The sequence below is a fragment of the Manis pentadactyla genome, chromosome 4, assembly GCF_030020395.1.
Source record: "Manis pentadactyla isolate mManPen7 chromosome 4, mManPen7.hap1, whole genome shotgun sequence".
NCBI classification, from domain to species: domain Eukaryota; kingdom Metazoa; phylum Chordata; class Mammalia; order Pholidota; family Manidae; genus Manis; species Manis pentadactyla.
Genome location: NC_080022.1, coordinates 19,919,339 through 19,941,071, shown reverse-complemented (window position 1 = coordinate 19,941,071; position 21,733 = coordinate 19,919,339). Strand labels below are relative to the sequence as shown.

At 48.4% G+C, this 21,733-nt stretch overlaps 3 protein-coding genes across 4 annotated transcripts in view; 2 read left to right on the top strand and 1 right to left on the bottom strand.

Moving 5' to 3' along the window:
- The first annotated feature begins 6,329 nt into the window (after positions 1-6,329).
- On the top strand, positions 6,330-12,669 carry GPATCH3 (G-patch domain containing 3). Its single transcript, XM_036914870.2, has 7 exons — positions 6,330-6,793; positions 8,110-8,534; positions 10,003-10,177; positions 10,498-10,557; positions 11,070-11,191; positions 11,303-11,430; positions 11,969-12,669. Exons 1-7 carry the CDS (start codon positions 6,358-6,360, stop codon positions 12,183-12,185), a joined length of 1,563 nt encoding a protein of 520 aa, XP_036770765.2. The 5' UTR covers positions 6,330-6,357; the 3' UTR covers positions 12,186-12,669.
- A 138-nt stretch (positions 12,670-12,807) lies between these two features.
- On the top strand, positions 12,808-20,151 carry GPN2 (GPN-loop GTPase 2). Of its 2 annotated transcripts, none has more exons than XM_036914880.2 (5): positions 12,808-13,436; positions 13,988-14,144; positions 16,249-16,409; positions 17,483-17,613; positions 19,783-20,151. In XM_036914880.2, the coding sequence occupies exons 1-5, from the start codon at positions 13,026-13,028 to the stop codon at positions 19,853-19,855; spliced, it is 933 nt and encodes a 310-aa protein (XP_036770775.2). In that variant the 5' UTR covers positions 12,808-13,025; the 3' UTR covers positions 19,856-20,151. The 2 variants fall into 2 exon arrangements, with proteins under 2 accessions (XP_036770775.2, XP_057355864.1); XM_057499881.1 differs by having other exon boundaries at positions 19,354-20,151.
- Positions 17,459-21,733, bottom strand: part of ZDHHC18 (zinc finger DHHC-type palmitoyltransferase 18) — a 42,443-nt gene continuing 38,168 nt past the window's right edge. Inside the window, exon 9 of the mRNA XM_036914875.2 lies at positions 17,459-17,732. Coding sequence (XP_036770770.2) covers positions 17,688-17,732 — 45 coding nt within the window. The 3' untranslated portion in view covers positions 17,459-17,687. The remainder of the gene's footprint in view (positions 17,733-21,733) is intronic.

Genomic DNA, 21,733 nt, shown 5'->3' with positions numbered 1-21,733 from the left:
ACCCCCACCCCCTACTGATCCTTCCCTCAGCTTCTGCTCCCTACAGGCTCCCTCTCAACTCCGTGAGAGTCAGATCACAGCCAATAAGGAATATGAAAGAAGCCCATTCCCAAACGAAAACAGACAAGGTCACCCGAATTTCTACAGTTTGGGATCATTCGTTTCCCTCATTCCTGAAGGCTGTATTCCTGCGGAAGAGGCTGGTCTGTTATTTTCCCAATGGGAGGGGCAAGGGCACCCAGGGCTGGCCTGGCACCTGCTTGGAAGCCAAGAAAGGCCGAGGTTTAGCTAGCTGCCATACCTGCTGTTAAAGTCTGAAACACTTCCATGATTATTGGTTCACAGTCACCGCTCTGAGGCCCACTGGACCCCCTCCCACTGGCCCCCTCCTCTGGGAACCCATTCCCATCATCCAGCAACTAGAAAGGCAATGCTCAGTATCACAATGGCTTCCAGGTCTGCTCCACTCAGTGCATGACTGGTGGCTGTTCTGATTGGTCAATGGCTGTGCCTCACTGTTGGTTAAATATTTTGAGTATCACCCAGGTCAGGGTGACTGACCTGCAGGGTGGGCAGGAGGGAGTGATAACAACACATATGCCTATAGGACCCCCTTTCAGGCCTCCTCCTTTCTCCAGCAGTAAGGCCTGGCCTGACCAGTCCCACCCACTTCACCACCCCAGTTTGGGATTCTCCTCACAGGGGCTAAGTTAATTATTGCCCAAGAGGTCATTCACTCAGGGAAAACAGTCTACGAGTCATCATTCAGACCAGTCCCTAAGGCCCCCAGGATAGGGACCACAGCTGAACTAGCCATGTACCCATCACGGGCAGCCAGTGCCAGCAGTAGGGGCACGCCGTCCCTTACCCAATCAGCCACTCACTGGCTCAGACACCCAGAATGGATCAAAAACACACAGCTCAGCCTCCATAACAAAGACATACACAACTCAGACCTACAGCTTTCTCACACACACAAACACACACACACACACACACACACAAAGACATACAACTCAGACACACCTATACAGACCCATAAAACGGACCGCACACACACAGCACAGACACGCACAGGCTGGCACACTCGCTCAGTGACATGCAGCAGACCCAAACACATTCACACGACAGACAAGCACCCAAGCCAGGTATTCACATAAGCACCCCTGTGCCCAGGGCTGGAGCATACAACACCATCATGCCAGGTCATGTTCTCCTTCCTCTGCACAGTAAAAGTGGCCCCCAAAGTAAGCAGACCATGTCTGTGCATCTTCAGGGTCTCCCCACAGCCTGCAAATGCTCTGCCAGGCATTTGGGGTCTCAAACTACCAATCATCCCCTTTCCCCAAGGTGACCCCAATATCTCTCCTCCTCTCAGACAGGCCATAACCTGTTCAGCAATTCCACCCAGTCAGGACCTAACCAAATTCCCAAACAGAAGCATCCTTGAATGCCCAGAACAAGTCCTACAACCCTCTACCCCTTCAGCCACTACTAGAGCCCCCAGAACCAGACCTCAAGATCCCAGACACCTCTCCGTCCCTGCCCTTCCCGCACTTTGGCACATACCACCCCATCTCACCTGGCAGAATCATGAGGCAACTCTTTCAAGAGCAAGTGCCTTATCTCCCCATAGGAGCCCAATCCAGGGGGTTCAGGGATTTGGGGTCATTCTGGTTTTTATGACCCTTCACTAGCTGCCCCGAACCCGCAGGCTGAGCCTTCCTGCCTCTCACCCTCTCCTCCACAGCTATTAGCAAGCACTCTTCTCCCCTGGGTCTCCCAGCCTTTTCCCTCAGCTTGCCTAATGTTTCCATCATCCAAACAGCTGCCCTTATTAGTCCTACCTTGCTCCTTTACAAATTTCTTTCCTACCCTTCTAAATTGTTGGGGAGCTACATGTTTGTTTCTGATCTGTAGCTCTTGAGTTACTCCTTGTATCTCTTGAGTTATAAGCCTTCTGCAAGAAACATAAAGACAAATCTAGCAAATCTAAGGAGAAAAAGATAGTACTACAATGTACTAAAGGCACTAATGTTTTCTCCATGAGACTACCAGCTTTCCAAAGTTGGGGGACTGTGTCTCCATTACCAACGTGTTAGGAGTGGGACCTGCATCTCATCAAGCAGAGAGGGTAGAGGAGGAAAGAGGCCCAGGCAGGGTACTTACGGTCTGACTGACCCACTGTGCTGGGATTTGACCTCAGGCCTGTGTGACTGTGGAGGCTGGGATCTCACCAGAGCACAGGCTGAGGTGAGTCACGGCCAGAAGAAGGCTGTCTGGAGCCAACGCAGCCACTGCTTACTGACCGTCTACCCTCTCAGCCATGATCCCTGTCCTCGGGCCCAGCCAGGGATGACTCATTAGGAAGCAGAAGAGTGGCTGTGGCTCTGCAGCAGCCTCAGGTACCATTTTATTATCATTATCTCTACTTTCGTTAGCCAAATCATTGACTGCTTAGTAAGCAGCCAGGCAACTGACATACTGTGCCCTGTGCTGACACACCCCACCCTTGGGGCAGCCATGTACCATACAATCTATGACGGATGCATAAAGCCAACACCCACTATCCATCTGTCCTTTCACACCATCATGCAACCTCTCTCTTGATGTCTACTTGTACCAGACCCTGGCTAGATGCTGAGGAGAGCACAGAATAAATAAGACACAGCCCCTGCCTTCATTGAACATGCCATCTGTGGCAGAGAGAGACTTGTGAGTAATTTTAACGGAGAGTGATCTGAAGTGTGATAAAGGGACATACAACAGGCTGCACAGGTTCAGAAGAGGGAATGATTAAATCTGCCTGGAGGTCGGAAATATGCTTCAGGAAAGTGGTGACTGCTTTGAGCTAAAGAGAATAAATAGAAGTTTGCCTAGCAATCAAGGGATAGGCATTCCAGACAGAGGCAATGGTAGAGGCAAAGGCCGGAGGTGTCAGAGAGCAAGGGCATTTAACTAATTGCAAATGGTCTGGGGCAACTGGGCCCTGGGCAGCAAGAGATGAGCCTGCAGAGATGGGTAAGGACCATGTGACAGAACAAGGCATCAGGGAAAGGCGATTCCCATGCAAGTGGTGGTGGCAGCAAGGCCAAGGTCTAGGGGGAATTAAGCTAACAAAGGAGACCACCCATTCCTGGCAGGTCACTCTGGGTAGCTGCTAAACAATAACCAGCAAACACTGAGAGAACTGTGCTCTAAACACATTATGTGGAGAATGTTATTTTATTTTCATAACTCCATGTGGAATTACTGTCATTATTCCCATTTTATAGATGAAGAAACCGAGGCACAGAGAGGTTAAGTAACTTGCTCAATGTTACAGGTAGAAGTAGTAGAGTCAGGATTTGAACTTGGGTAGCCTGGATTTATGACCTACACTCTTACATATTGTGCTACCTTGTGTCTTTAAAGGTCAGGGATGATCAACTGGAGAATAAATAACAGCATCTAGATTCCTTCTCCTCCCCACCCCACTATAATATAGGATGAGAGTGAAAATGTAGTCTTGGTTGCCTTCGGGTTTAAGCTTTGGATGAAAAGTCTGAACGGCGTGCTTCCCCAGGGAAGTGCCCACTTTCCCTGGAAAGAGTCCCCAGACACACCTGGCAGCACATCCCCATGTTAGTGCCAGGAATGTTCATTCTATCAACAAAGATTTACTGAGAGTCTACTACACTGAGCCTCATGCAAGGACCAGGAAGTTTAGTCCCACACATGGCAATTGTTTGTCATCATATGTGCATAACTTCTTGGGTCATCAACAGCTTTCCCAGAGCATACCATCTTTATGTCGATCCATGTTGTTTGCTGTAAAGAACTTATTCTATGATTTTCAGATTTTAAAATATATGGTTTTAACTATGTCTTTTCTGTATAATATACAGAAAAGTACACAAATCATACACATACAGCTTATCACAAAATGGGTACATCCCTGTAACCACCACTCAGTTGAAGAAATAGAGCGTTAGCAACACCCCCGAAACCCTCTCCATCACTACTTACCCCTCGTCCCCAAAGGGCATCCCTATCACTGATTTCCTACATCATGAACGAGATTGCTTGTCTTAAACTTTATATAAATGGAAACATATAGTATGTACTCTCTTGGGTGTGTTTGTCTTCTTTCACTCAGTGTTATGTCTGAGATTCATTCTGCTGCTCTGTGTAGTAGAAGCCCATTTGTTTTCATTGTTGTGAAGTATCTCATTACACTGCAATTCATTTATCCATCATACTGCTGATAAACATTTGGATAGCCAAATAATATTTCTATGATCATTATTGCACGCATCGTTTGGTACACAGATGTTTGCAGATCTGTTGCTATAGAGCAAGAATTGGAATTACTAAGTCATAGAATGTATGCTCAAATTGAGTAGATCTTGTCAGTTTTCCAAAGTGGTTGTACCAATCTACACTTCCATCAGCAGATTCTAAAACCCAGATACAATGTTGTCCCTATCCACAATTACCCAGATTCTCATTAGAGCTGTTTTATTTATTTATTTATTTTAATTTTAAGGACCTGATTGGCTTTATTAAGTGGCTCATGAATGGCAGCATTCCATCTGTCAAGTAGAGGAGAACTACTAGAACTGTTTTTTAAATTTCTAAAATAGGTGTGCATTTATGATTACCACAAAGTAACCACTTGATTTATTGCTTTTGAAAGTATGTTATTTTCCCTTTTAACATGTTTTATTAAAATTGAATAAAACAAAATATTTATAAAATATACGTAAAGTATAAAGAATAACATTACAAAGAACCCTCATCGCTGTTCCACAGATCATTATTACCATCACTCTGAAGTTTTTCTGTCACCTCCCACACAAAGGAAATGATCACTGTGAATTTTGGCTTAATCATTTATTTACTTTTCTTTATGGTTTTAAAGCATACTTATGTATTCCTAAAACATACTTTTAGTTTGTATTCTTTTAACTTTAAATTGTTTTCTGACCTATTGTTGCTTAACATCATATACCTGAAAAATTGTACTAAATGCCAATTTTTTGCTCTTACAAAGACTGCAGCTATGAATATTCATATAAACAGTCAAATAAAAAACAAATCTGGACTTGGTAAGGAGAAACTTTAATTTAAATGATTATTTTAAGGGAGGAAAGGAGCTGTTGCAATAGGGAAAGGGGAGCTCTTGCAATGGGAGAACACTGTGACCATAAGAGCTACATGTGTCTCAAGGGTTAGGCAGAAGTTTTTCTTTTATTCAAGGAAAGAACTGCGTGTGAGGAAGTGGGATGCCCAGGAGTGGTACGACGGGACAGTGGATCGGAGAATGTTTTACCTTGAAGCCACCCTGTTCTCCGGAGGGGAAGAAGAGGCTGTTAAGGAGAGGTTGTATGCTGGCTCAAACACAGCAGGGTGGGGGAGTGGTGCAAGTTCAGGGACCTGGGAGGAGAGAAGCCTAACCAAAGTCTGTTCTGATTGATCACTTAGGCCAAGCAGTTCATCTAAGCATTTATGAGGCAAAAAATTGGAATTTGGAGTCCGTATCTACCCTGTCATAGGTAAACAAGGGGGCATCCATTAGTTTTATCTGTCATATAAAGAAGGGTATTTCTTCACAGTTGCGTTGCCAAATACAAAAAGTTGGGAGGGGTTTCTTAACCTCTGTTTTCCAGGATCACAGGGTTTGGGTAAAGTTCAACACTATCAATAAATCTCCTGATAAACGTCCGCAAGATTTCTGTAAAGTATATAGCTACAAGTGGAATTGCTGCGTCAAAAGATTTGTTTTCCAAAGCGATTGTACTAGTTTACACTTCCACCAAGAGTGTATGGGGAGCTCCAGTTGCCCCACACGTCACCGACACTTGATTTAAATTTTGTGCCCATCTGGTGGAATGGGTCTCATTGCATTTCCTTATTGAGACTGGACACCTTTCACTTGTATGTTTCTCTTCTGTGAAGTGTCTTCAGACCACTTCTCAATTGGATTATTTTTCTTACTGATTTGTAGATTCACCAACATGTTTTGGGAGAATAAGTGGATGTACGACCAAAAAGACTGAACTGAGAGAGAACTGAGATTGGTTTGGGAGATCCACGGTGACTAAAAAATTGCCCCTCCCAAAGGCTTCTAATTTGATTTTCATTAGGACCTTACTAAGAACTCTGTACCACCACTTCTCAGGTAAGATTTTCCCTCATCGCCGGCTTCTCTCTTTGGGACAGGACCCGACTTGCCCCAGAACTTGCCAGCACTTGGCTCCACTGCACCAACGAGCCAACAGCTTACCGGTTACACATTTCCGCATCTCAGATGCCTCCGCGCCGCTCGCGAATTCTCGCGATAGTTGGTTCCAGGTAATCATGTGACAATGCAAGATGGCTTCACCCAGTGAGGCGGAGGGGGAGGCGGCCGTCTACCTGATAGTGAGCGGTATCCCCGCGGGGTTGCGCTCGGCCCAGCTACGGAGCTACTTTAGCCAGTTCCGAGAACAGCGCAGCTGTGGCTTCCTCTGTTTCCACTACCGGCATCGGCCTGAGCGGGCCTCCCCCCAGGCTGCTCCCGACTCTGCCCAAACTCCCGTCGGCCGGGTGCTCTCCCAGACTTCAGTTGCCGATGCCCGCGCTCCCTCCACTCTGGACTCTGCTCCCGCCCAGGCCCGTACTTGCTGCTGCGTCATCTCGGTACGGGGGGCAGCTCAAGCGCAGAAGTTTTTTCGCATGTACTCGGGTCGCCAGTGGCTGGATTCTCAGGGGACTTGGTTGCCCGGTCGTTGTTTCATCCGCAGACTTCGGCTACCTAGTGAAGCATCAGGTATGGATGGGAAAGATGATAGACCGAGCCTGCGGGCCCTTGAACCTAGGCACCTTTCCTGAGAAGTGCTGAGGGTAAGTCAGGTCTCTGGTTACGACTCTTTAGGTGTTTGGTTACGACTCTTGAGGAGTTTAGGTCATTTCTGGACAGACTTCAGACTCAACTTGCAAGTTAGTTTAACTCAGTGGGGGGTGAGGGGCGATGGAAAGATGCCTATTTGGATGATCTAACATTTTCCAGTTTCTTAGGTCCCTTCTGAGACCCCTTTCTCTGAGGGGTTGATTTTTGCACTGACATGGAAGGAAAAAAGGTAAACAGGTTTCTAATCCTCTTACTGTCGTTATTGCACTCTGTTGCTCCACACCTAGTCCTCTCAGCAACATACGAATGAAGAGACACTGTTTTTTTCTGGGTAGCTCCTTTTTTCATGGGAAATCACTTTGATGGGGAATACGAAACACAGTGCAGAGTCATCTCATTCATTCATTCAACAAATCTAGCTTTTATCACTAGACCTAGTGTGACTCTAGCTGGTATGCAGAGAAGGTTCAGACAGTTTGTGCTCAGAATCCAGAGAGGAAGACAGATTTGTAAAAAGGCAGTTGTCACAGAGATGCCATTCTAATTGTCAGCATTTACTGAGTACTTCTTGTGTACTTAGAAGTAAGCACTTTTCTAAGCCTTTCATTTTTCTTAGTCCTCACAACAATCATATAAGGTAGGAGCTCTTGGTACCCATTTTGCAGGTGATCAAATTGAGGGATACAGAAGTTACGTTACTTGCCTGAGGTTACAGAGCTAGTAAGTGACAGAGTCACAGTACAAACCCAAGCATTTTGCTCCAGAGCCCATGCTCCTTATCACCAAGTGCTCTGAGATGACAGAGAAGGGAGAAACCAATTTTCTAGAGGGACCAGGAAATGTGGCTTTTCATCTGGATCTTGAAAGATAAACAGGAGTTTGTAAGCAAAAATGGTGTTCAGAGTGACAGACAGATGTGAAAGCCCATAAGACCTTCAGGGCATGTGGTTTGAGCACATGGTATATGGGTGTGCAGGGGTTGGGGGATGGTGGCAGTTGAGAATCAAAAGATCAACAGGAACCAGATCTGGAAGAAACGTGTGTGCTTAGCCAAGGTGATGAGAAATGGCATGAAATTAGTAGGTGGTTCTGGTCAGGGAGTGGAAAAAGGGACTCAGAAGTTGAAAGGGAGGAACAGCATTAGGCTAAAAAATTTAAACCTTGACTAATTCCTAGCTCAAGTGTTGCTAGAGCCTTCTAGGTTTCAAGAGCCATTCTTCTCCCTGCTTTCCAAGGTTTGGGCTCCTTTCCCTTCAAGACCCGGAAGGAACTGCAGTGTCAGAAAGCTGAGAGTGAAGCCTTCACTTTGGTGGACCTGAAACAACTGCCAGAGCTGAACCCACCAGTGCTGATGCCCAACGGGAATGTGGGGACTCCCCTGCGGGTCTTTCTGGAGTTGATCCGGGCCTGCCGCCTACCCCCTCGGATCATCACCCAGCTGCAGCTCCAGTTCCCCAAGACAGGTTCCTCCCGGCGCTACGGCAACGTGCCCTTCGAGTATGAGGACTCAGAAACTGTGGAGCAGGAAGAGCTTGTGTACACCGCTGAGGGCGAGGAAATACCCCAGGGAACCTGCCTGGCAGACACACCAGCCAGCCCCTGTGGAGAGCCAGAGGGGGAACACGAAAATGAGGAGGAAGAAAAGTCACAGTCAGACGATGTGAGTGCAGTGAGCCATCCTGTCGATGGCAGCTTAGAAAGGGCAAGGCATTAATAATACCACTCTTCACTTGTTTGTTACAGAGTTCTAAGCCTGGTGTCTTCAAGAAGGTTCAAAAGAGTTAGAACTTCTCAACATTGAATGTGAAACTGCTTTTGCATGTTCTTTGGAGTAAAGGGGCCAGATCTTTTATCTCTTTTATCAGAAGATTCTCAAGGGGTTTTCTTTTCAATCCCTCAGAAGGAATAAGGAGGGTTCTTTTCATAGATGAAAATCTACTGACCAATAGCTAAGATCATCTAAGGAAGTAGAGGCAGAGCAGGTTGTGAACCCAGTCCCCTTTGCTGCCTGTCTAACCTCTGTGTGCTTTCACGATATGGTTGAGAAGTTGCCTGTTTTCTGACTTTGAGTCAGTAGATTGAAAACTAGCTTCTACATTAACTTTATCAATGAAAATAGACATATCTTCTACCTATTTCTCCAGACTTGTTTGTTCATCCATAAAACGATGTGCGATTTGTTGGGAATCTTTTTCTTCGTGCATACTCTGGGTAAAAAGTAATTCAACTATGTCTTCAAAACACCCAGCCCAGAGTTACTAGCCAGTCTGGACCACATGCTTAGTGTGGTCCTGTCCTGACTTTTCTCCAGCAGCACCTGTTCTGCAGCAGTGATTCCTGAGGCCGAGTTTAACTAGGACAGGGGCCCCCAGAATTTTAAGCCAGGAGTCTTCCTATCATTTTGAAAGTCCGGTCAAGCAGTTGTAAACACGGGGTCAAGCACAGAATCCCAAAGAAATTCTAAGACCCTTTCCTGCCCTCAAAGAGCCTTAAATCTCTCTGAAGAGAGAACCAGCATCAGTGGGGACCTGGGTTTGAATGCTGGCTTTGCCATGCTCTTGTGTACTATGTTGGACAAATCACTCTACTCCTTTGACTCCAGGTTTCTTCATCTGTAGAATGGGAACAGGCTTGTAGTGATTAAAGGAGTGAGGTTATGTGAAGGGCCTGACACACTGTAGACAATAGGTATTTGTTCTTGTCCCTTCTTTATTTGTGATATCATTTATAAAGGCCTAAACATTATGTACTGACCAGCACTGAGAAGTTCAGAGACCAGTGAGGGTGCTGTGGTCTGAAATGTGGGGGCTTCATGTAGGCTGCAGAACTTGAGGATTTAGCCAAATGAAGAAGAGAAGGTGGTGGGAGAGGAGCATAGATATTTCAGGCAGATGTTTCAGGAAAACAACATGGGCAAACGTACATAGATAAGAGAGTTGGGCTTGTTGGGGGAAGAAGTGAAATATTTGAGAAACGGGGAAGGGAGAGATGTATTGTGCTAGGCCTCAAAGGGTCAGATATATGCTGCTTCTCAGAAATTTGGAGGAATGGAGCTGAAGGCCTATTTCTTGGCCTTCTGGGCATGAGATCAGGAAACTAGACAGGCAGGTCACCTCTTTACCTTCCAGGATGATGACCGGGGTGAGGAGTGGGAGCGGCATGAAGCATTGCATGAGGATGTGACAAGACAGGAACGTACCACTGAACGACTGTTTGAGGAAGAGATCGAGCTCAAGTGGGAGAAGGGTGGCTCTGGCCTGGTATTCTACACTGACGCCCAATTCTGGCAGGAGGAAGAAGGAGGTAATCCTGGCACCCTGGCAAGGGCAGGAGTGGTCCCTGCTGCATTTGCTCAGGGCTGTCTGTTCCATATGGTGGATTCCAGGCAGTGGGCCCAAATAAAGGGCTAGGGAAGAATCTTACCCTGACTGTATATGAAAGACCTGTCACCCTATTTTGAAGTCGGGATCAGTGGAATGGGAAGAATAACTTCCCACAAATTCTGAATGACCCTCCCAGAGGAAACTGAAAGATACAGTCAAAAGCCCCAAGTTCTAGAACATATGTCTAAGTCTAGATTTAACTCAACAGAGCTCTTCTGCTTGATGCTTTTATTTCTGCAGACTTTGATGAACAGACAGCTGATGACTGGGATGTGGACATGAGTGTGTACTACGACAGAGGTACTGGGTGAGGGGTTGCAGTACTGGGAGGTCGAACTCCTGTGACACTTTACCAGACCTGATTAGCAGAGGCTCATGGGTCCAATTTCTTTGGGGTAGCCTACTGAGAGGGTTCCTCTCTTAAAACATCTCAAGTCGAGTGTTAAGTGCTGGTTGTAGGCGGAGCCATTTTTCATTATTTGTGGAGGAAGGACATGTTCAGGACAGCCCTCAGGGAGCTCTGGTTCTGATGGGCAGGTCTGGTAGAATGAGAGGGCCCTAGGTCTTGAGTGAGAGAAGACCTGGATTCTAATTCTTTTGTTTTTTGGCTCTATAACTTGTCTGCACCAGTTTCCTCATCTGTAGGATGGGAGAACCATGGTTCCTGTTCTTGGTAAGTTTGATGACATAATAATAAAGTAATAAAACACCATGAAGATGAATATGTAAATCTAGTGGGGAAGTCCTAGAAACCTGATTTCCCCTGCCTTCTGCTAGAAGACCGTTCTGCAAACTGGGTTCTGCTTTCTCAGATGCTGGAGACAAGGATGCCCGTGACTCTGTCCGAATGCGTCTAGAACAGAGACTCCGTGATGGCCAAGAGGATGGCTCTGTGATTGAACACCAAGTGGGCACCTTTGAGCGCCACACCAAGGTGAGCATTGTGCCCAGCCCATTGACCCCTCTTTTTTCCTCCTCTACCCCATTCCTTCTCTTCTGCCCCCACAGGAGCCCTACTTCTGAGTCTTCTCCTTTCTCTCTGCAGGGAATTGGGCGGAAGGTGATGGAGCAGCAGGGCTGGGCTGAGGGCCAGGGCCTGGGGAGCCGTTGCTCCGGGGTGCCTGAGGCCCTGGATAGTGATGGCCAGCATCCCAGATGCAAGCGTGGACTGGGGTGAGTATAGCTGAGGGACTTCTCTGGGGGCCCAAGCTAGCCTTCCAGCTGGATGCTGGTTTCCCCTTTTTCTCTGGTTTTGGGATGGTGCTGGAGACTCCTAGGGGATGAACTTCAAAGCACAGTTAGAAGGAAAAAGTAGATCTGGCACTGTTGTGTGTTTTTAGACCAAGCTCTAAGACCTGACAGGATCATTATCTGCTGGAGGGGTCATTCCCTCTAGTCTGAGAAGTTTGGACTTGATGATTGCTATTAGGGAGTGACTGTAAGTCACAAGAGTTGTAACAGTTGTTCTAAACTTTGGGTACTAGTTAAAAGAAAAGCGGTAAAAAGAAAAAAAAAAAGGCAGTATGAGGTCCCTGGTTGCTGGCACTATCAATGGATGGACAAGGGGGTTGGAGAGCAAAGATCCAGGTTTAAAGGACACTGTCTTGGGGTCAAACCAGGTAAGTATTAACTATTTCCCTGTCCTTTCTCAATCCCTTTACTGGGGTTTGAGGGAGAGCAGTCCTCTCACTGAGAGCCCTTTTTAATCCAGGTACCATGGAGAAAAGCTACAGCCATTTGGGCAATTGAAGAGGCCCCGTGGAACTGACTTGGGGCTCATCTCCACCATCTATGATGAGCCCCTATCCCAAGACCAGGGGGAGTCGCTGCTCCGCCGCCAGCCACCCACTAGCATGAAGTTTCGGACAGACATGGCCTTTGTGAGGGCTTCCAGCTGTGCTGTGGGCAGCTCCTTAGAGCCCAAGTGACAGCTTCAGAGGCTTCCTCAGTTACCACCACTCATGACTACATGGAGGCAGCCCTAAAGAGCTCTGGGAGTAGCAGTCTGCTCATCCTCTTCAGGATGCTTTGTTCTGAACTTGTCATCCTGCTCTCTACCTCAAGGACATTTTTACAAAAAGACTCCTCCCCTCCCCTTTGATATTGGGGCTTAATGAGCACTCCTCATTGGTCTCCTAACCTAGCCTGTTTGGGCTTGCCCGTTGCCTCCCCCAGTACCTTGGAATTTGGATTGACTGAAGTTATCATCACAACATTCCCTGGGAGGCCACCATGAAGGGGGAAAAGGGACCTGTAAGAGGAAAGGATTTGTGGTGCTCGAAGAGACAGTTTTGGGGCAGGCCCCCCAACCAACGCGTCTACCCCTAACCGACGGGGACCGGGCAGCGGAGAGTCCGCGGGAGGTGACGCAGGTCTGCGACCTGAAGGGAGAATAAATCGTTTGCTTCTTTATTTCCTTTATAATTTGGGCCCGGAGGAAGGCCGGGGAAACCCCGAGAAAGGATACCCCAACCCATCCCTCGCCCTGGTGAGCCGCGGCGCGGAGCTGTGTCGTCACCGTGGGGGCGGAACTTCCTCGGCCTCCGGCGTCTTCCGGAAGTCGGGTACTGGTTCCGTCAGTACCGGGTGTTTTGGTCTTGCGTTGCTCTGTCCGTGCAGTTCCCCAGACGACACTCGGGCATCGCCGCCAACCCCAGGCAAAGCGCACTTCGGGGATCCCGTCGCCCTCGGCTCTCGTCTCCGGCGCGGTGGCCTGTCCTGCTTCCCCACCGAGCTTAACGTGCTCTGCACAGGGCCGCGTGCCGCTCATGGCGGAGGCCGCTCTGCCCACCGCCTTTGGGCAGGTGGTGATCGGCCCGCCAGGCTCGGGGAAGACCACGTACTGCCTGGGCATGAGTGAGTTCTTGCGCGCGCTGGGCCGGCGCGTGGCTGTGGTGAACCTGGACCCAGCCAACGAGGGGCTGCCGTATGAATGCGCGGTGGACGTGGGCGAGCTGGTGGGGCTGGGCGACGTGATGGACGCGATGAGGCTGGGGCCCAACGGCGGCCTTCTCTACTGCATGGAGTACCTGGAGGCCAATCTGGACTGGCTGCGTGCCAAGCTTGACCCCTTCCGTGGCCACTACTTCCTCTTCGACTGCCCAGGCCAGGTGGAGCTGTGCACGCATCATGGCGCCCTGCGCAGCATCTTCTCCCAGATGGCACAGTGGGACCTCAGGGTGCGTCTTAGGTCCAGCAGACCCATTTGGTTATGCAGGAACTGACACAGGGATGAGGACATGCCACGCCCCCATGTCACACAGCAAGGTAGGGTCCAAGTGGCTTTGGAGTAAAACAGGTGTGAGTTCGAATTCTGGCTCTGCCACTGTCTCGCTGTGTGGTCCCGGGTAAGTCAGTTTGTGTCTCCAAACCTCGGTTTTCTCATGTTTGGATGTTAGTGCCCAACTTGGAGTACTGGAAGTATGGAAGAGATTAAGCAGAAAGCGGCATGGTGGGCAAAAGTTAAAAAGTAGAATCAGATGTGGAAATTGAACCCGTTGCCTGCTGGAAGGCTCTAGTGCAAGGTGATACCTTGTTAGAAAAAATGCCCCATATCTCCTAGCAGAAGGAAGTGAGTGTAGCTATTAGAATGAAGCAGAAGCAGGAAGAAATTAATGGGCAAATATTGCACTCTGACCTCAGGAGTCCCCAGTTTGATGGGGGAGACATAGGCTCTGATGTTCTCCGCCTCCCCAGGCCACTCTTACCCTGTCTCTTCCTCCCCTTGCAGCTGACTGCTGTCCACCTGGTGGATTCCCACTACTGCACAGACCCAGCCAAGTTCATTTCAGTACTGTGTACCTCCCTGGCCACCATGCTGCACGTGGAGCTGCCCCATGTCAACCTCCTCTCCAAAATGGACCTCATTGAGCACTATGGGAAGCTGGGTAAGAGCTTCTGTTCTGAGCAGTGGCTGGGCCAGAGTGAAACAGACATCTCAGATGAGGCAGCTGCCTCCAGGGACCATAACATGGCCTGGTGATCGCAGCCACAGGCAAGTCCTGACTCCTGCCTATTTATTTTGTACCACCCTGTGCCTGATGTTGTTCTGGGTTTGGGAGATGAGAGAGCTATAGATGGTGATATGTATTAAGACAGAATTAAAACAAAGTGATGGGACAGTGAGTGACTGGGAATGAAGGGAATGAGCAGTGCCATCTGAGCTGAGATCCAGAAGGTGAGAAGAGCTATCCAGGCAGAACTATTCTAGGCAGAGACCAATAGGGTGGAAACCCTTAGGGAAAGAGCTTTTTGTGTTCAAGGGAAAGTGGAAGGAAACCAGGGTAGATGAAGTAGCGTCAGCGGAAAGGTAGAAGGAAATGAAGTCAGAGAGGTGGGCAGGAGTCAGAAGTTGTCCTGTTGAAACACAGAGGAAAGCCATTGATGAATATTAAACAAGGGAATAGCACTAGTTAGAAAGATCATTCTGGCTGCTTTGTGGAAAATTAATTGAAAGGGGCAAGAATGAAAAGAGAGATCCTTCAGAGGCTGCAGCAGCCCAAGCAGTGGCAATGGAAATAGAAGCAGATAGATTCTAAACTTACTCAGGGACTAGGATTTGTTGGTGGATTGGACATGGAGACAGAGTAATTAAGGGTACCCTCAGGTTTCTGACTGAGCCAATGGATGGATGGAGGTGCCCTTTGTCAAGGTGGCAGAGACTGAGGGAGAAACAGGCTGGTACAAAGCAGGGGCATTTCCTAGGGGCCTAATGGCCAGTATTTCTTTCCTGCAAAATTTGTGCTCTGCTGAGCTGGGGGCATCAGTTCCCTAAATAGCATTTCCAGTCACAAAAAGCCTAGAGAAGACCAACTGAAATGACCAGCAGTGAGCAGGAAAGGAGGTTGCTGGGAGAGTGATATGCTAGGGCCTTGTCTGAGGAGGCCGACTGGCTGCCAGTCAGGACACGGAAGGAAGTCAGTAGCTTGGAGGGTCCATCTCTTGGCAAGCCCAGAAGCCCCATTTTATCTCTCTCCAGATTTGCCTCTTCCCAAGTCCCTCTCCCCCTTCATAATCGCCAGCCTAGGTGTCCACATAGTGGGACCTTAATCTTTCTAATTCTGTTACCAGTCATCCTCACAAGAGACTGATATGCAAACCAGATGAGGCAGTTGAGGCCCAGAGATATTGCATGAATAGCCCAAGGTCAGTCACACAGCTAGTGTGGTAGCTGAAATGAAATCTAAACCCAAGTGTACCTGGCTTCTTCCGTAGTTCTTAATTCTTGGTGAGAAATGTACTTGTCAGGCAATCCAAGTTTGTTGGCATGCCCAGGACAGTCTGCCTTATAGGCACAGGGGCATCAGTTTCTATTAGGAGGTGGAGTACAGGGAGTGGGTTGACCGATCTCTGACAGCCTGATTCCCTTGGCTCACTTTGGGACGTGCCTGCTCAGTAGCCCAACTGTTTGAGTTTTCCAGGCAGAAGTGGACAGTGTAGGGAAACCCAATTCCTTCTCTTAGGGGAAACTTTGTATTCACAGAACTGAGCCAGAGACCTCCAAGTCAACTAATCTGGTCCCTTGGTTTTACTTAAACAAGGAACTGGCCCTGCAAGGAAAAGTGATTACCCCAAGAAGCTTCCCCACAGAGTCCTTGCAGTGTGTTGGTCCTGGGGGCACTGCCTGACTGTGCACTTCATGAGAAAGGGACCATGCTGTCCTTGGTACAAGTTCAGTGCCATCATTTATTACCTTTATTGCCAAGGAGCAACAAATAGAGGCCTAGGCACTGGGATTTATAGCATTTAATCCTCACAGCAGCCCCATGAGGTAGGTACCTGCCCATATAGCTAGTAAATGGCAGAGCTAATAGGTGAAACAGGTATTTTCTTCTTAGTAACATTATTTCACTGCCTCAACAAATATTTGTTGAATGAATGAGTGAGTGAGTGAAGGCAAAGGAAGAAAGAAAATATGATCCTTGTCCCCAGGTGTTTTAGCTTGATGCCAGATTCTCTGCTTAGCTCCTGAATGCCTGTTTCTTTCCCTAGCCTTCAACCTGGACTATTACACAGAGGTCCTGGACCTTTCCTACCTGCTTGACCACTTGGCTTCTGACCCTTTCTTCCGTCACTATCGTCAGCTCAATGAGAAATTGGTGCAGCTCATCGAAGATTATAGCCTGGTCTCCTTCATCCCTCTCAACATCCAGGTATGGGGAACTGAGAGGCCTCTTCCCTTGGCTATAGGCTCTGACAGTGCTTGGAACCTCACTAAGCCGAGGGTACAGGAGGTTTTGAGGGCCCAAACAGTCGTCTTTGTCCTGGGCCTTTGGTCCCCTTGGTTTTGGGACCAATGGTTGTGGTGGGCAGGATTCCATAAAGAGCATGGACCAAACTTTGGCTGTTAACTATTCTGTATTGCTGGGGCCTTTCTGCATATGTTCCCTCCTCAGTGTGCAAATTGATGACTTCAGAAAGCTACCATCAAGGACTTGACCAAGGTCAGGGACAAGTCTCTCAGACTCCTTCAAGTTGGGAAACTGCCTGTTAACTTTGCAGAGTAGTACCCAACCCCTGCACCTCTCACCTTGCACCCTGCAAAGATAACCTGGAGACACAGGTGCATGTTAGATTCCTTTCTGCCGTTGGGGGACTTGTCTCTTCCCTGTTTAATGCCACACTTTTCTCCTCTAAAATAAGGAGGTGAACCCAACAGTATTAATCATAACAGCTACCGCTTATTGAAGGCTTTCTGTGCTAGGCATTGTGCTGAGGACTGTGGGTGGGTTATTTTGATCTCTCCTTCTCATAGTGTGTTGTATTGACTGTTCTTATCACTTTTATGTGGATGAGAAAACAGATAGCATCCATATTTATTGGGTGTCTACTGTTAGCTAAGTACTGTGCCAGGCACTGGGGACACCCCTACAAACAAATGCCTGACGTCAGGGTGCACAGTCAAGTAGGGGAGGAGATGAGTTAAATTATTAATAGGTGGTAGGATCCGAACTACAGTAGGGATAAACCCAGGGGATTCTAGGTGTGCATAGAAGAGCTTACCTGTTCTCATTTGGGTGGGTTGGTGGTTAATAAAGATGGGATGAGCCAGGCCTCTGGAACATGTAGGACTGCTCCAGGCCAAGGAAGCTGCATGTCCAGACGTGTCATGAGGTGAAATTGAGGTACTGAGGTGGGTGTTTCGAGACTGCGAGCAGTTTGGTACAACTTTAATTCCCCACCGACTGATTTCACTCACGTAACTGTTTCTCTCCTCTCTGCCCAGGATAAGGAGAGTGTCCAGCGGGTCCTGCAGGCTGTGGATAAAGCCAATGGCTACTGCTTTGGGGTCCAAGAGCAGCGAAGCTTGGAGGCCATGATGTCTGCCGCGGTGGGGGCTGACTTCCGTTTCTCCTCGTATCCTTGCTCTCTAGCCTCTCGGCCACAGCCAAGATGGGGAGACATGGGACTCAGAAATGGCCCCATCTCCCTTACAGATGGCTGATTTCCTGTGAAGGCTTCAGGGTTGGTTGTATCTGAGGACAGGAGCAGATAATGATCAGAAGGAGCAACAAATACAGAGGCCCAGGAATGAAAGGGCATTCATCATTCAGGAGAAATGCAGGGGGCTCGGTTTGCCTGGGTGCTGCAGGGGTGCCCAGGAGGTAGGCAGGGCTGGCGATGGAGGGCTTGAATGCCCTGCTGAGGAGTGTGGGCTTCTGCTCAGGGGTGGGTGGTGGGAACCAGCAAAGTGTTTTTGAGCAGGGTGGCCGTGATCAGACACACATTTTTTAAAAGCCCCTCAAATGTAGAAAATGCATTTAAGGAATGTGATTTGGGGCAAGTGAGTTTATATAGTCTAGATGAGACAAGATAGAGCTCTTGGAATAGAAAGACTGGAAAACTATTAGGAGATAGACTCCCAGTCGGGGTGACTAGATGCTTGCGGGGTAGATGGAGGCAGAGCAGATTAGACTCCTGGTTTCCGTGAGTGGCATGGGTGGTCGTGCTTAGTCCCCGAGGCGGAAGCAGGAATAGGAGAGGGCCGCTTTATGACGTGGGTGGAAGACAGGGGAGCTGGCAGGTGTGCTGTGTTTGAAGGGCTTGGGACAACCAGAGCTGCTGGGAGGCAGCTAGACCTTCAGGACTGGAGCTGGGTTAGTGAGCAGTTGGGGGTGGTCCCAAGGTCACGTGTGGCTGCCCCTCAGGTCACAGAGGCCATGTGTGAGGAAGGGCAGGGAAGTCCAGGCACTCTCGGCTAGTTTCAGAGATTCAGCATCTACACAGGATGCTGGAAACGGGGGCTGCAGAGTCCTTGGGTATGGAGAAAAATGATTCCCGCCAACACTTACTGATCTGGGTCAGGCCCTTTCATAGGTGGGAAGCAAAACTCACAGGGAAACAGACAAGTTACAGATGGTAGAGTGTAGAATGCCTGCTGAAGGGGCTGAGGAGCTGCCTTGCATGTGCAGGTAATAATGGTGGTAAATTCAACTGCATGTGCTCAGCAAAAGGCGGGGGCAGCTTCAGTAGCGCTGCCCTGTCCTGCCCACTGTGTATTACCTATGAATTCATACATACTATCACACAGGAGTCTAGTCATAAAACCATGCATACTGTGTTTAATAAGTGATTTAGGAAATGTTCAAGGATTTTTTAACCATACACATTTGTGCTGATTTTAGAATCTGCCCTCCGTCGGCACTCTGAATATCCAGGAGAAGTACCTGAACCCCGAGGAGATGGTAAAGAAACGTGTATAACCTGACCATCATTCAGTGGGTTGCAAGCTCCACTTGCAGGGTCTCCTTTAGTCCTCACTCAACCCCCTTTTATAGATGAGGCAGTTGGGGTTATGAGAGTGACAGGCAAGGTCCCCCTCCCTGGATGTATAACCTCAGTTGGGGGTACTGGAGTCATCTAGTAGAATAGCCATGGTGGCCAGCCTAGCCGTGGCCAAATGCCCTCCTAGTCAGACCCCAGACCCAGACCTCAGGCCAAGTCAGCTTCCCAGGGCTCCACCAGCAGCGTTACAGTCTTTTCCTTTGTGAATCTGACTTGTGCCTGGTGTCCCAGAGAGAGGAGGAAGGTGCCCTATAGCCCAAGCAGAAATTTGTTGTTTTCTTTAAGCTCTTGTTAACTTCCATCTCTTGGCAGAAGAAAAGTCACAGACATTTACTGAGCACCCACTGTGTGCCAGGTGCCATGGCTGGCACTTTATATTCACTGTCTGCTTTGATCCTCACAGTGACTCTACAGATGAGAAGAAGCAAGTGGCCAAGTCAGGATTTAAACCCCTGTGGTCTGGCTGCAGAGCACGTGCAGTTACACGGAGCTGGAGGGGTGGTGCTCTCTGGTCCTTTCATGCTCAGCAGTGTGAGGAAGAGGCAGCTGGGAGCATTTGGGTCTGGGTGCTTTGAGGGCTTTTCAGACCCAATTGGGCCCTGTTGCCTGAAGCTATAATTATGGGGAAGGGAGGAATATGACGGACGTGATTGGAGGGTAGGCATTAGTAGAGATCAGATTCTGCCCAGACTAGTTCCCCATCCTTGCCTGTGCTGTCAGCCTTGACGTGCCCTCCCTCAGCACCCTGGGCATCCAGGAGAAGTACTTGGCAGCCTCAGACCAGTCAGTGGAGCAGGAAGCCATGCACCTATAGCAACAAGCTGGCCTCTGGAGAACGGGACACCTAACCCAGCACCTGGGAAAGTGGCAACTCCCAGTGAGTGGTGGACAACTCAGCAGGCTACAGATCCAGCAGCAGTCCTCCCAGCTCTGACTGGTGAGGGCCATTCAGCCCTGCAGAGGATCTCTGACCAAAACCCAGACATGACATGGAGCAGAGCTCCCGCTGCACCCTCAGTGCTCATGAGCTCTGGTTACTGCTGCCAGGAATTCAGCCCTGGCCCCTCAGACTGTGATGGAATGTGCTGCAATACAAGAGTTTATTTTCTACCTTTTGTGGCTTCGAAACTTTCTTCAACCAGCCTGACCAAGGGGAGAACAAGGAAAGATCACCTTTGCTCAGAAGAGTCCTGTTTGTTTATGCAGGGCCATGTTTCCCCCAAAGCACAGGATCATACTGGAGGACTGACACTCACTCTCCAAGTGTGGGATTCGGTTAATCTGCAGTTTTAGCAGTGCGCCTGGAGCTGGAGGGGCTTCCACACTGCCTAGCAGATCTTAGTAACCTTTTATTTTCATTGTAGTTCACAGTTCTGTTCTTTTTTTAGCAAGTGTTAACTGGTTTTCCATTTATAGTTGTGATTAAAAGTTTACTTTGAAATAAAAATATTTATACAAAGCTTTTTAAAGGAAAATATTAAATATATGACATCACGAGAGGTATGCCAAAAATTAAGATAGCTTGAAGTTGGAAATACTGATGGCTTCCTTAGCCCTTCTTGCAAATGTTTGGCTGCAATTTACAATTTCAGTCGATAGGTGGCATCCCAGGCTTATTTTTTTTGCAGTTGTGTAGCTGGGAGGCACAAGGGGACTTGGCAGCTGTGCCAAAAGTCTTTTTTTTTTTTTTTTTTTGCCAGAAGTCTTATTTGCAGACACTCAGTTCTGTTAACACATGCAAAGGGCTTGGCATTTTACAAAATGCTTCCACACACATGGTCCTGTGTCGCACAGCAACTCCTAGAGATAAAGACAAGATGGGGAACTACAGGGAGGAAACAAAAGATAAGTTTGGCTTTCTCAGAATTCATTTTGATGACTTCTTAATTGTGAATACTTGATGGCAAAAAGTCATAGCCCTTCTCCCCGGGATTTGGAGCCAGTCAGGAGAAAGAATTTAGACACTTATCACATTACTGAATTGTAAATTAAGGAAAAGATGTGTAACAGGTGATTTAGGCAGTTGAAGAATTCAGTTGTAGAAAATCTATTCTGAAGTGGCTTGGAGATGGGGGTGACCAAGCTTTGCTTTCCAGTTCTGGCAGCCAGAGCAGAAGCAGGAGAGGGAGGCTGTGAGGAGCTTCTGTGGCTGGAACAGTATGAAAGCGGCCAGCCTCTGCTCCCACGCCTGCCACAGAGGGGGTAATAACTGGGTGCTGCTTCCCAGCCTCTTTCATCTGAGGAGTTCAAAGGACATCACCCCTATTAACACTCTGTACAGTAGGTGGGGAGTATCAGCAGAGCAAGCCAGGGAAACTGAGGCCAGGAGGCACAGTCTGGGGCTGGCTGTGAGTCATCTGTGGGGCCTGGAGCCCAGGAATCCTGACGCCCACGTTGCTAGACAAATCCCTCATCAGGCCATACGGGTGGGTGCTGTGTATTTGAAAATAGTACCAATAGCTGTGGCTGTGGGTTTTGATGCTTACCCCATCCAGAGGCCTTGGCTCTCACCAAAGCAAATCAGTTGGAAGGAAGGTACCATTGAGGATTTCAGGGCCTCGTATCCAAGTGCCCTCAGCATTTATTCTCTGCAGTCATAAAGTGGAGAAGGATGGCAATAATCCAAAACTTTATTTTCAGGCCTCAGTGTGACAGCAAGGGTGTTTTCTTCTCCAGTAAATGTAGTTCTTAT

Excerpts from the sequence above, each read along its gene's own strand:
- GPATCH3 (XM_036914870.2), top strand. The coding sequence starts at position 6,358 with ATGGCTTCACCCAGTGAGGCGGAGGGGGAGGCGGCCGTCTACCTGATA. Across the intron at positions 8,535-10,002 it reads AAAAGTCACAGTCAGACGAT|GATGATGACCGGGGTGAGGA; the intron begins GTGAGTGCAGTG and ends TTTACCTTCCAG. Across the intron at positions 11,192-11,302 it reads CCTTTGAGCGCCACACCAAG|GGAATTGGGCGGAAGGTGAT; the intron begins GTGAGCATTGTG and ends TTCTCTCTGCAG.
- GPN2 (XM_036914880.2), top strand. The coding sequence starts at position 13,026 with ATGGCGGAGGCCGCTCTGCCCACCGCCTTTGGGCAGGTGGTGATCGGC. Across the intron at positions 14,145-16,248 it reads TGAGCACTATGGGAAGCTGG|CCTTCAACCTGGACTATTAC; the intron begins GTAAGAGCTTCT and ends TTCTTTCCCTAG. Across the intron at positions 17,614-19,782 it reads GCTGACTTCCGTTTCTCCTC|CACCCTGGGCATCCAGGAGA; the intron begins GTATCCTTGCTC and ends GCCCTCCCTCAG.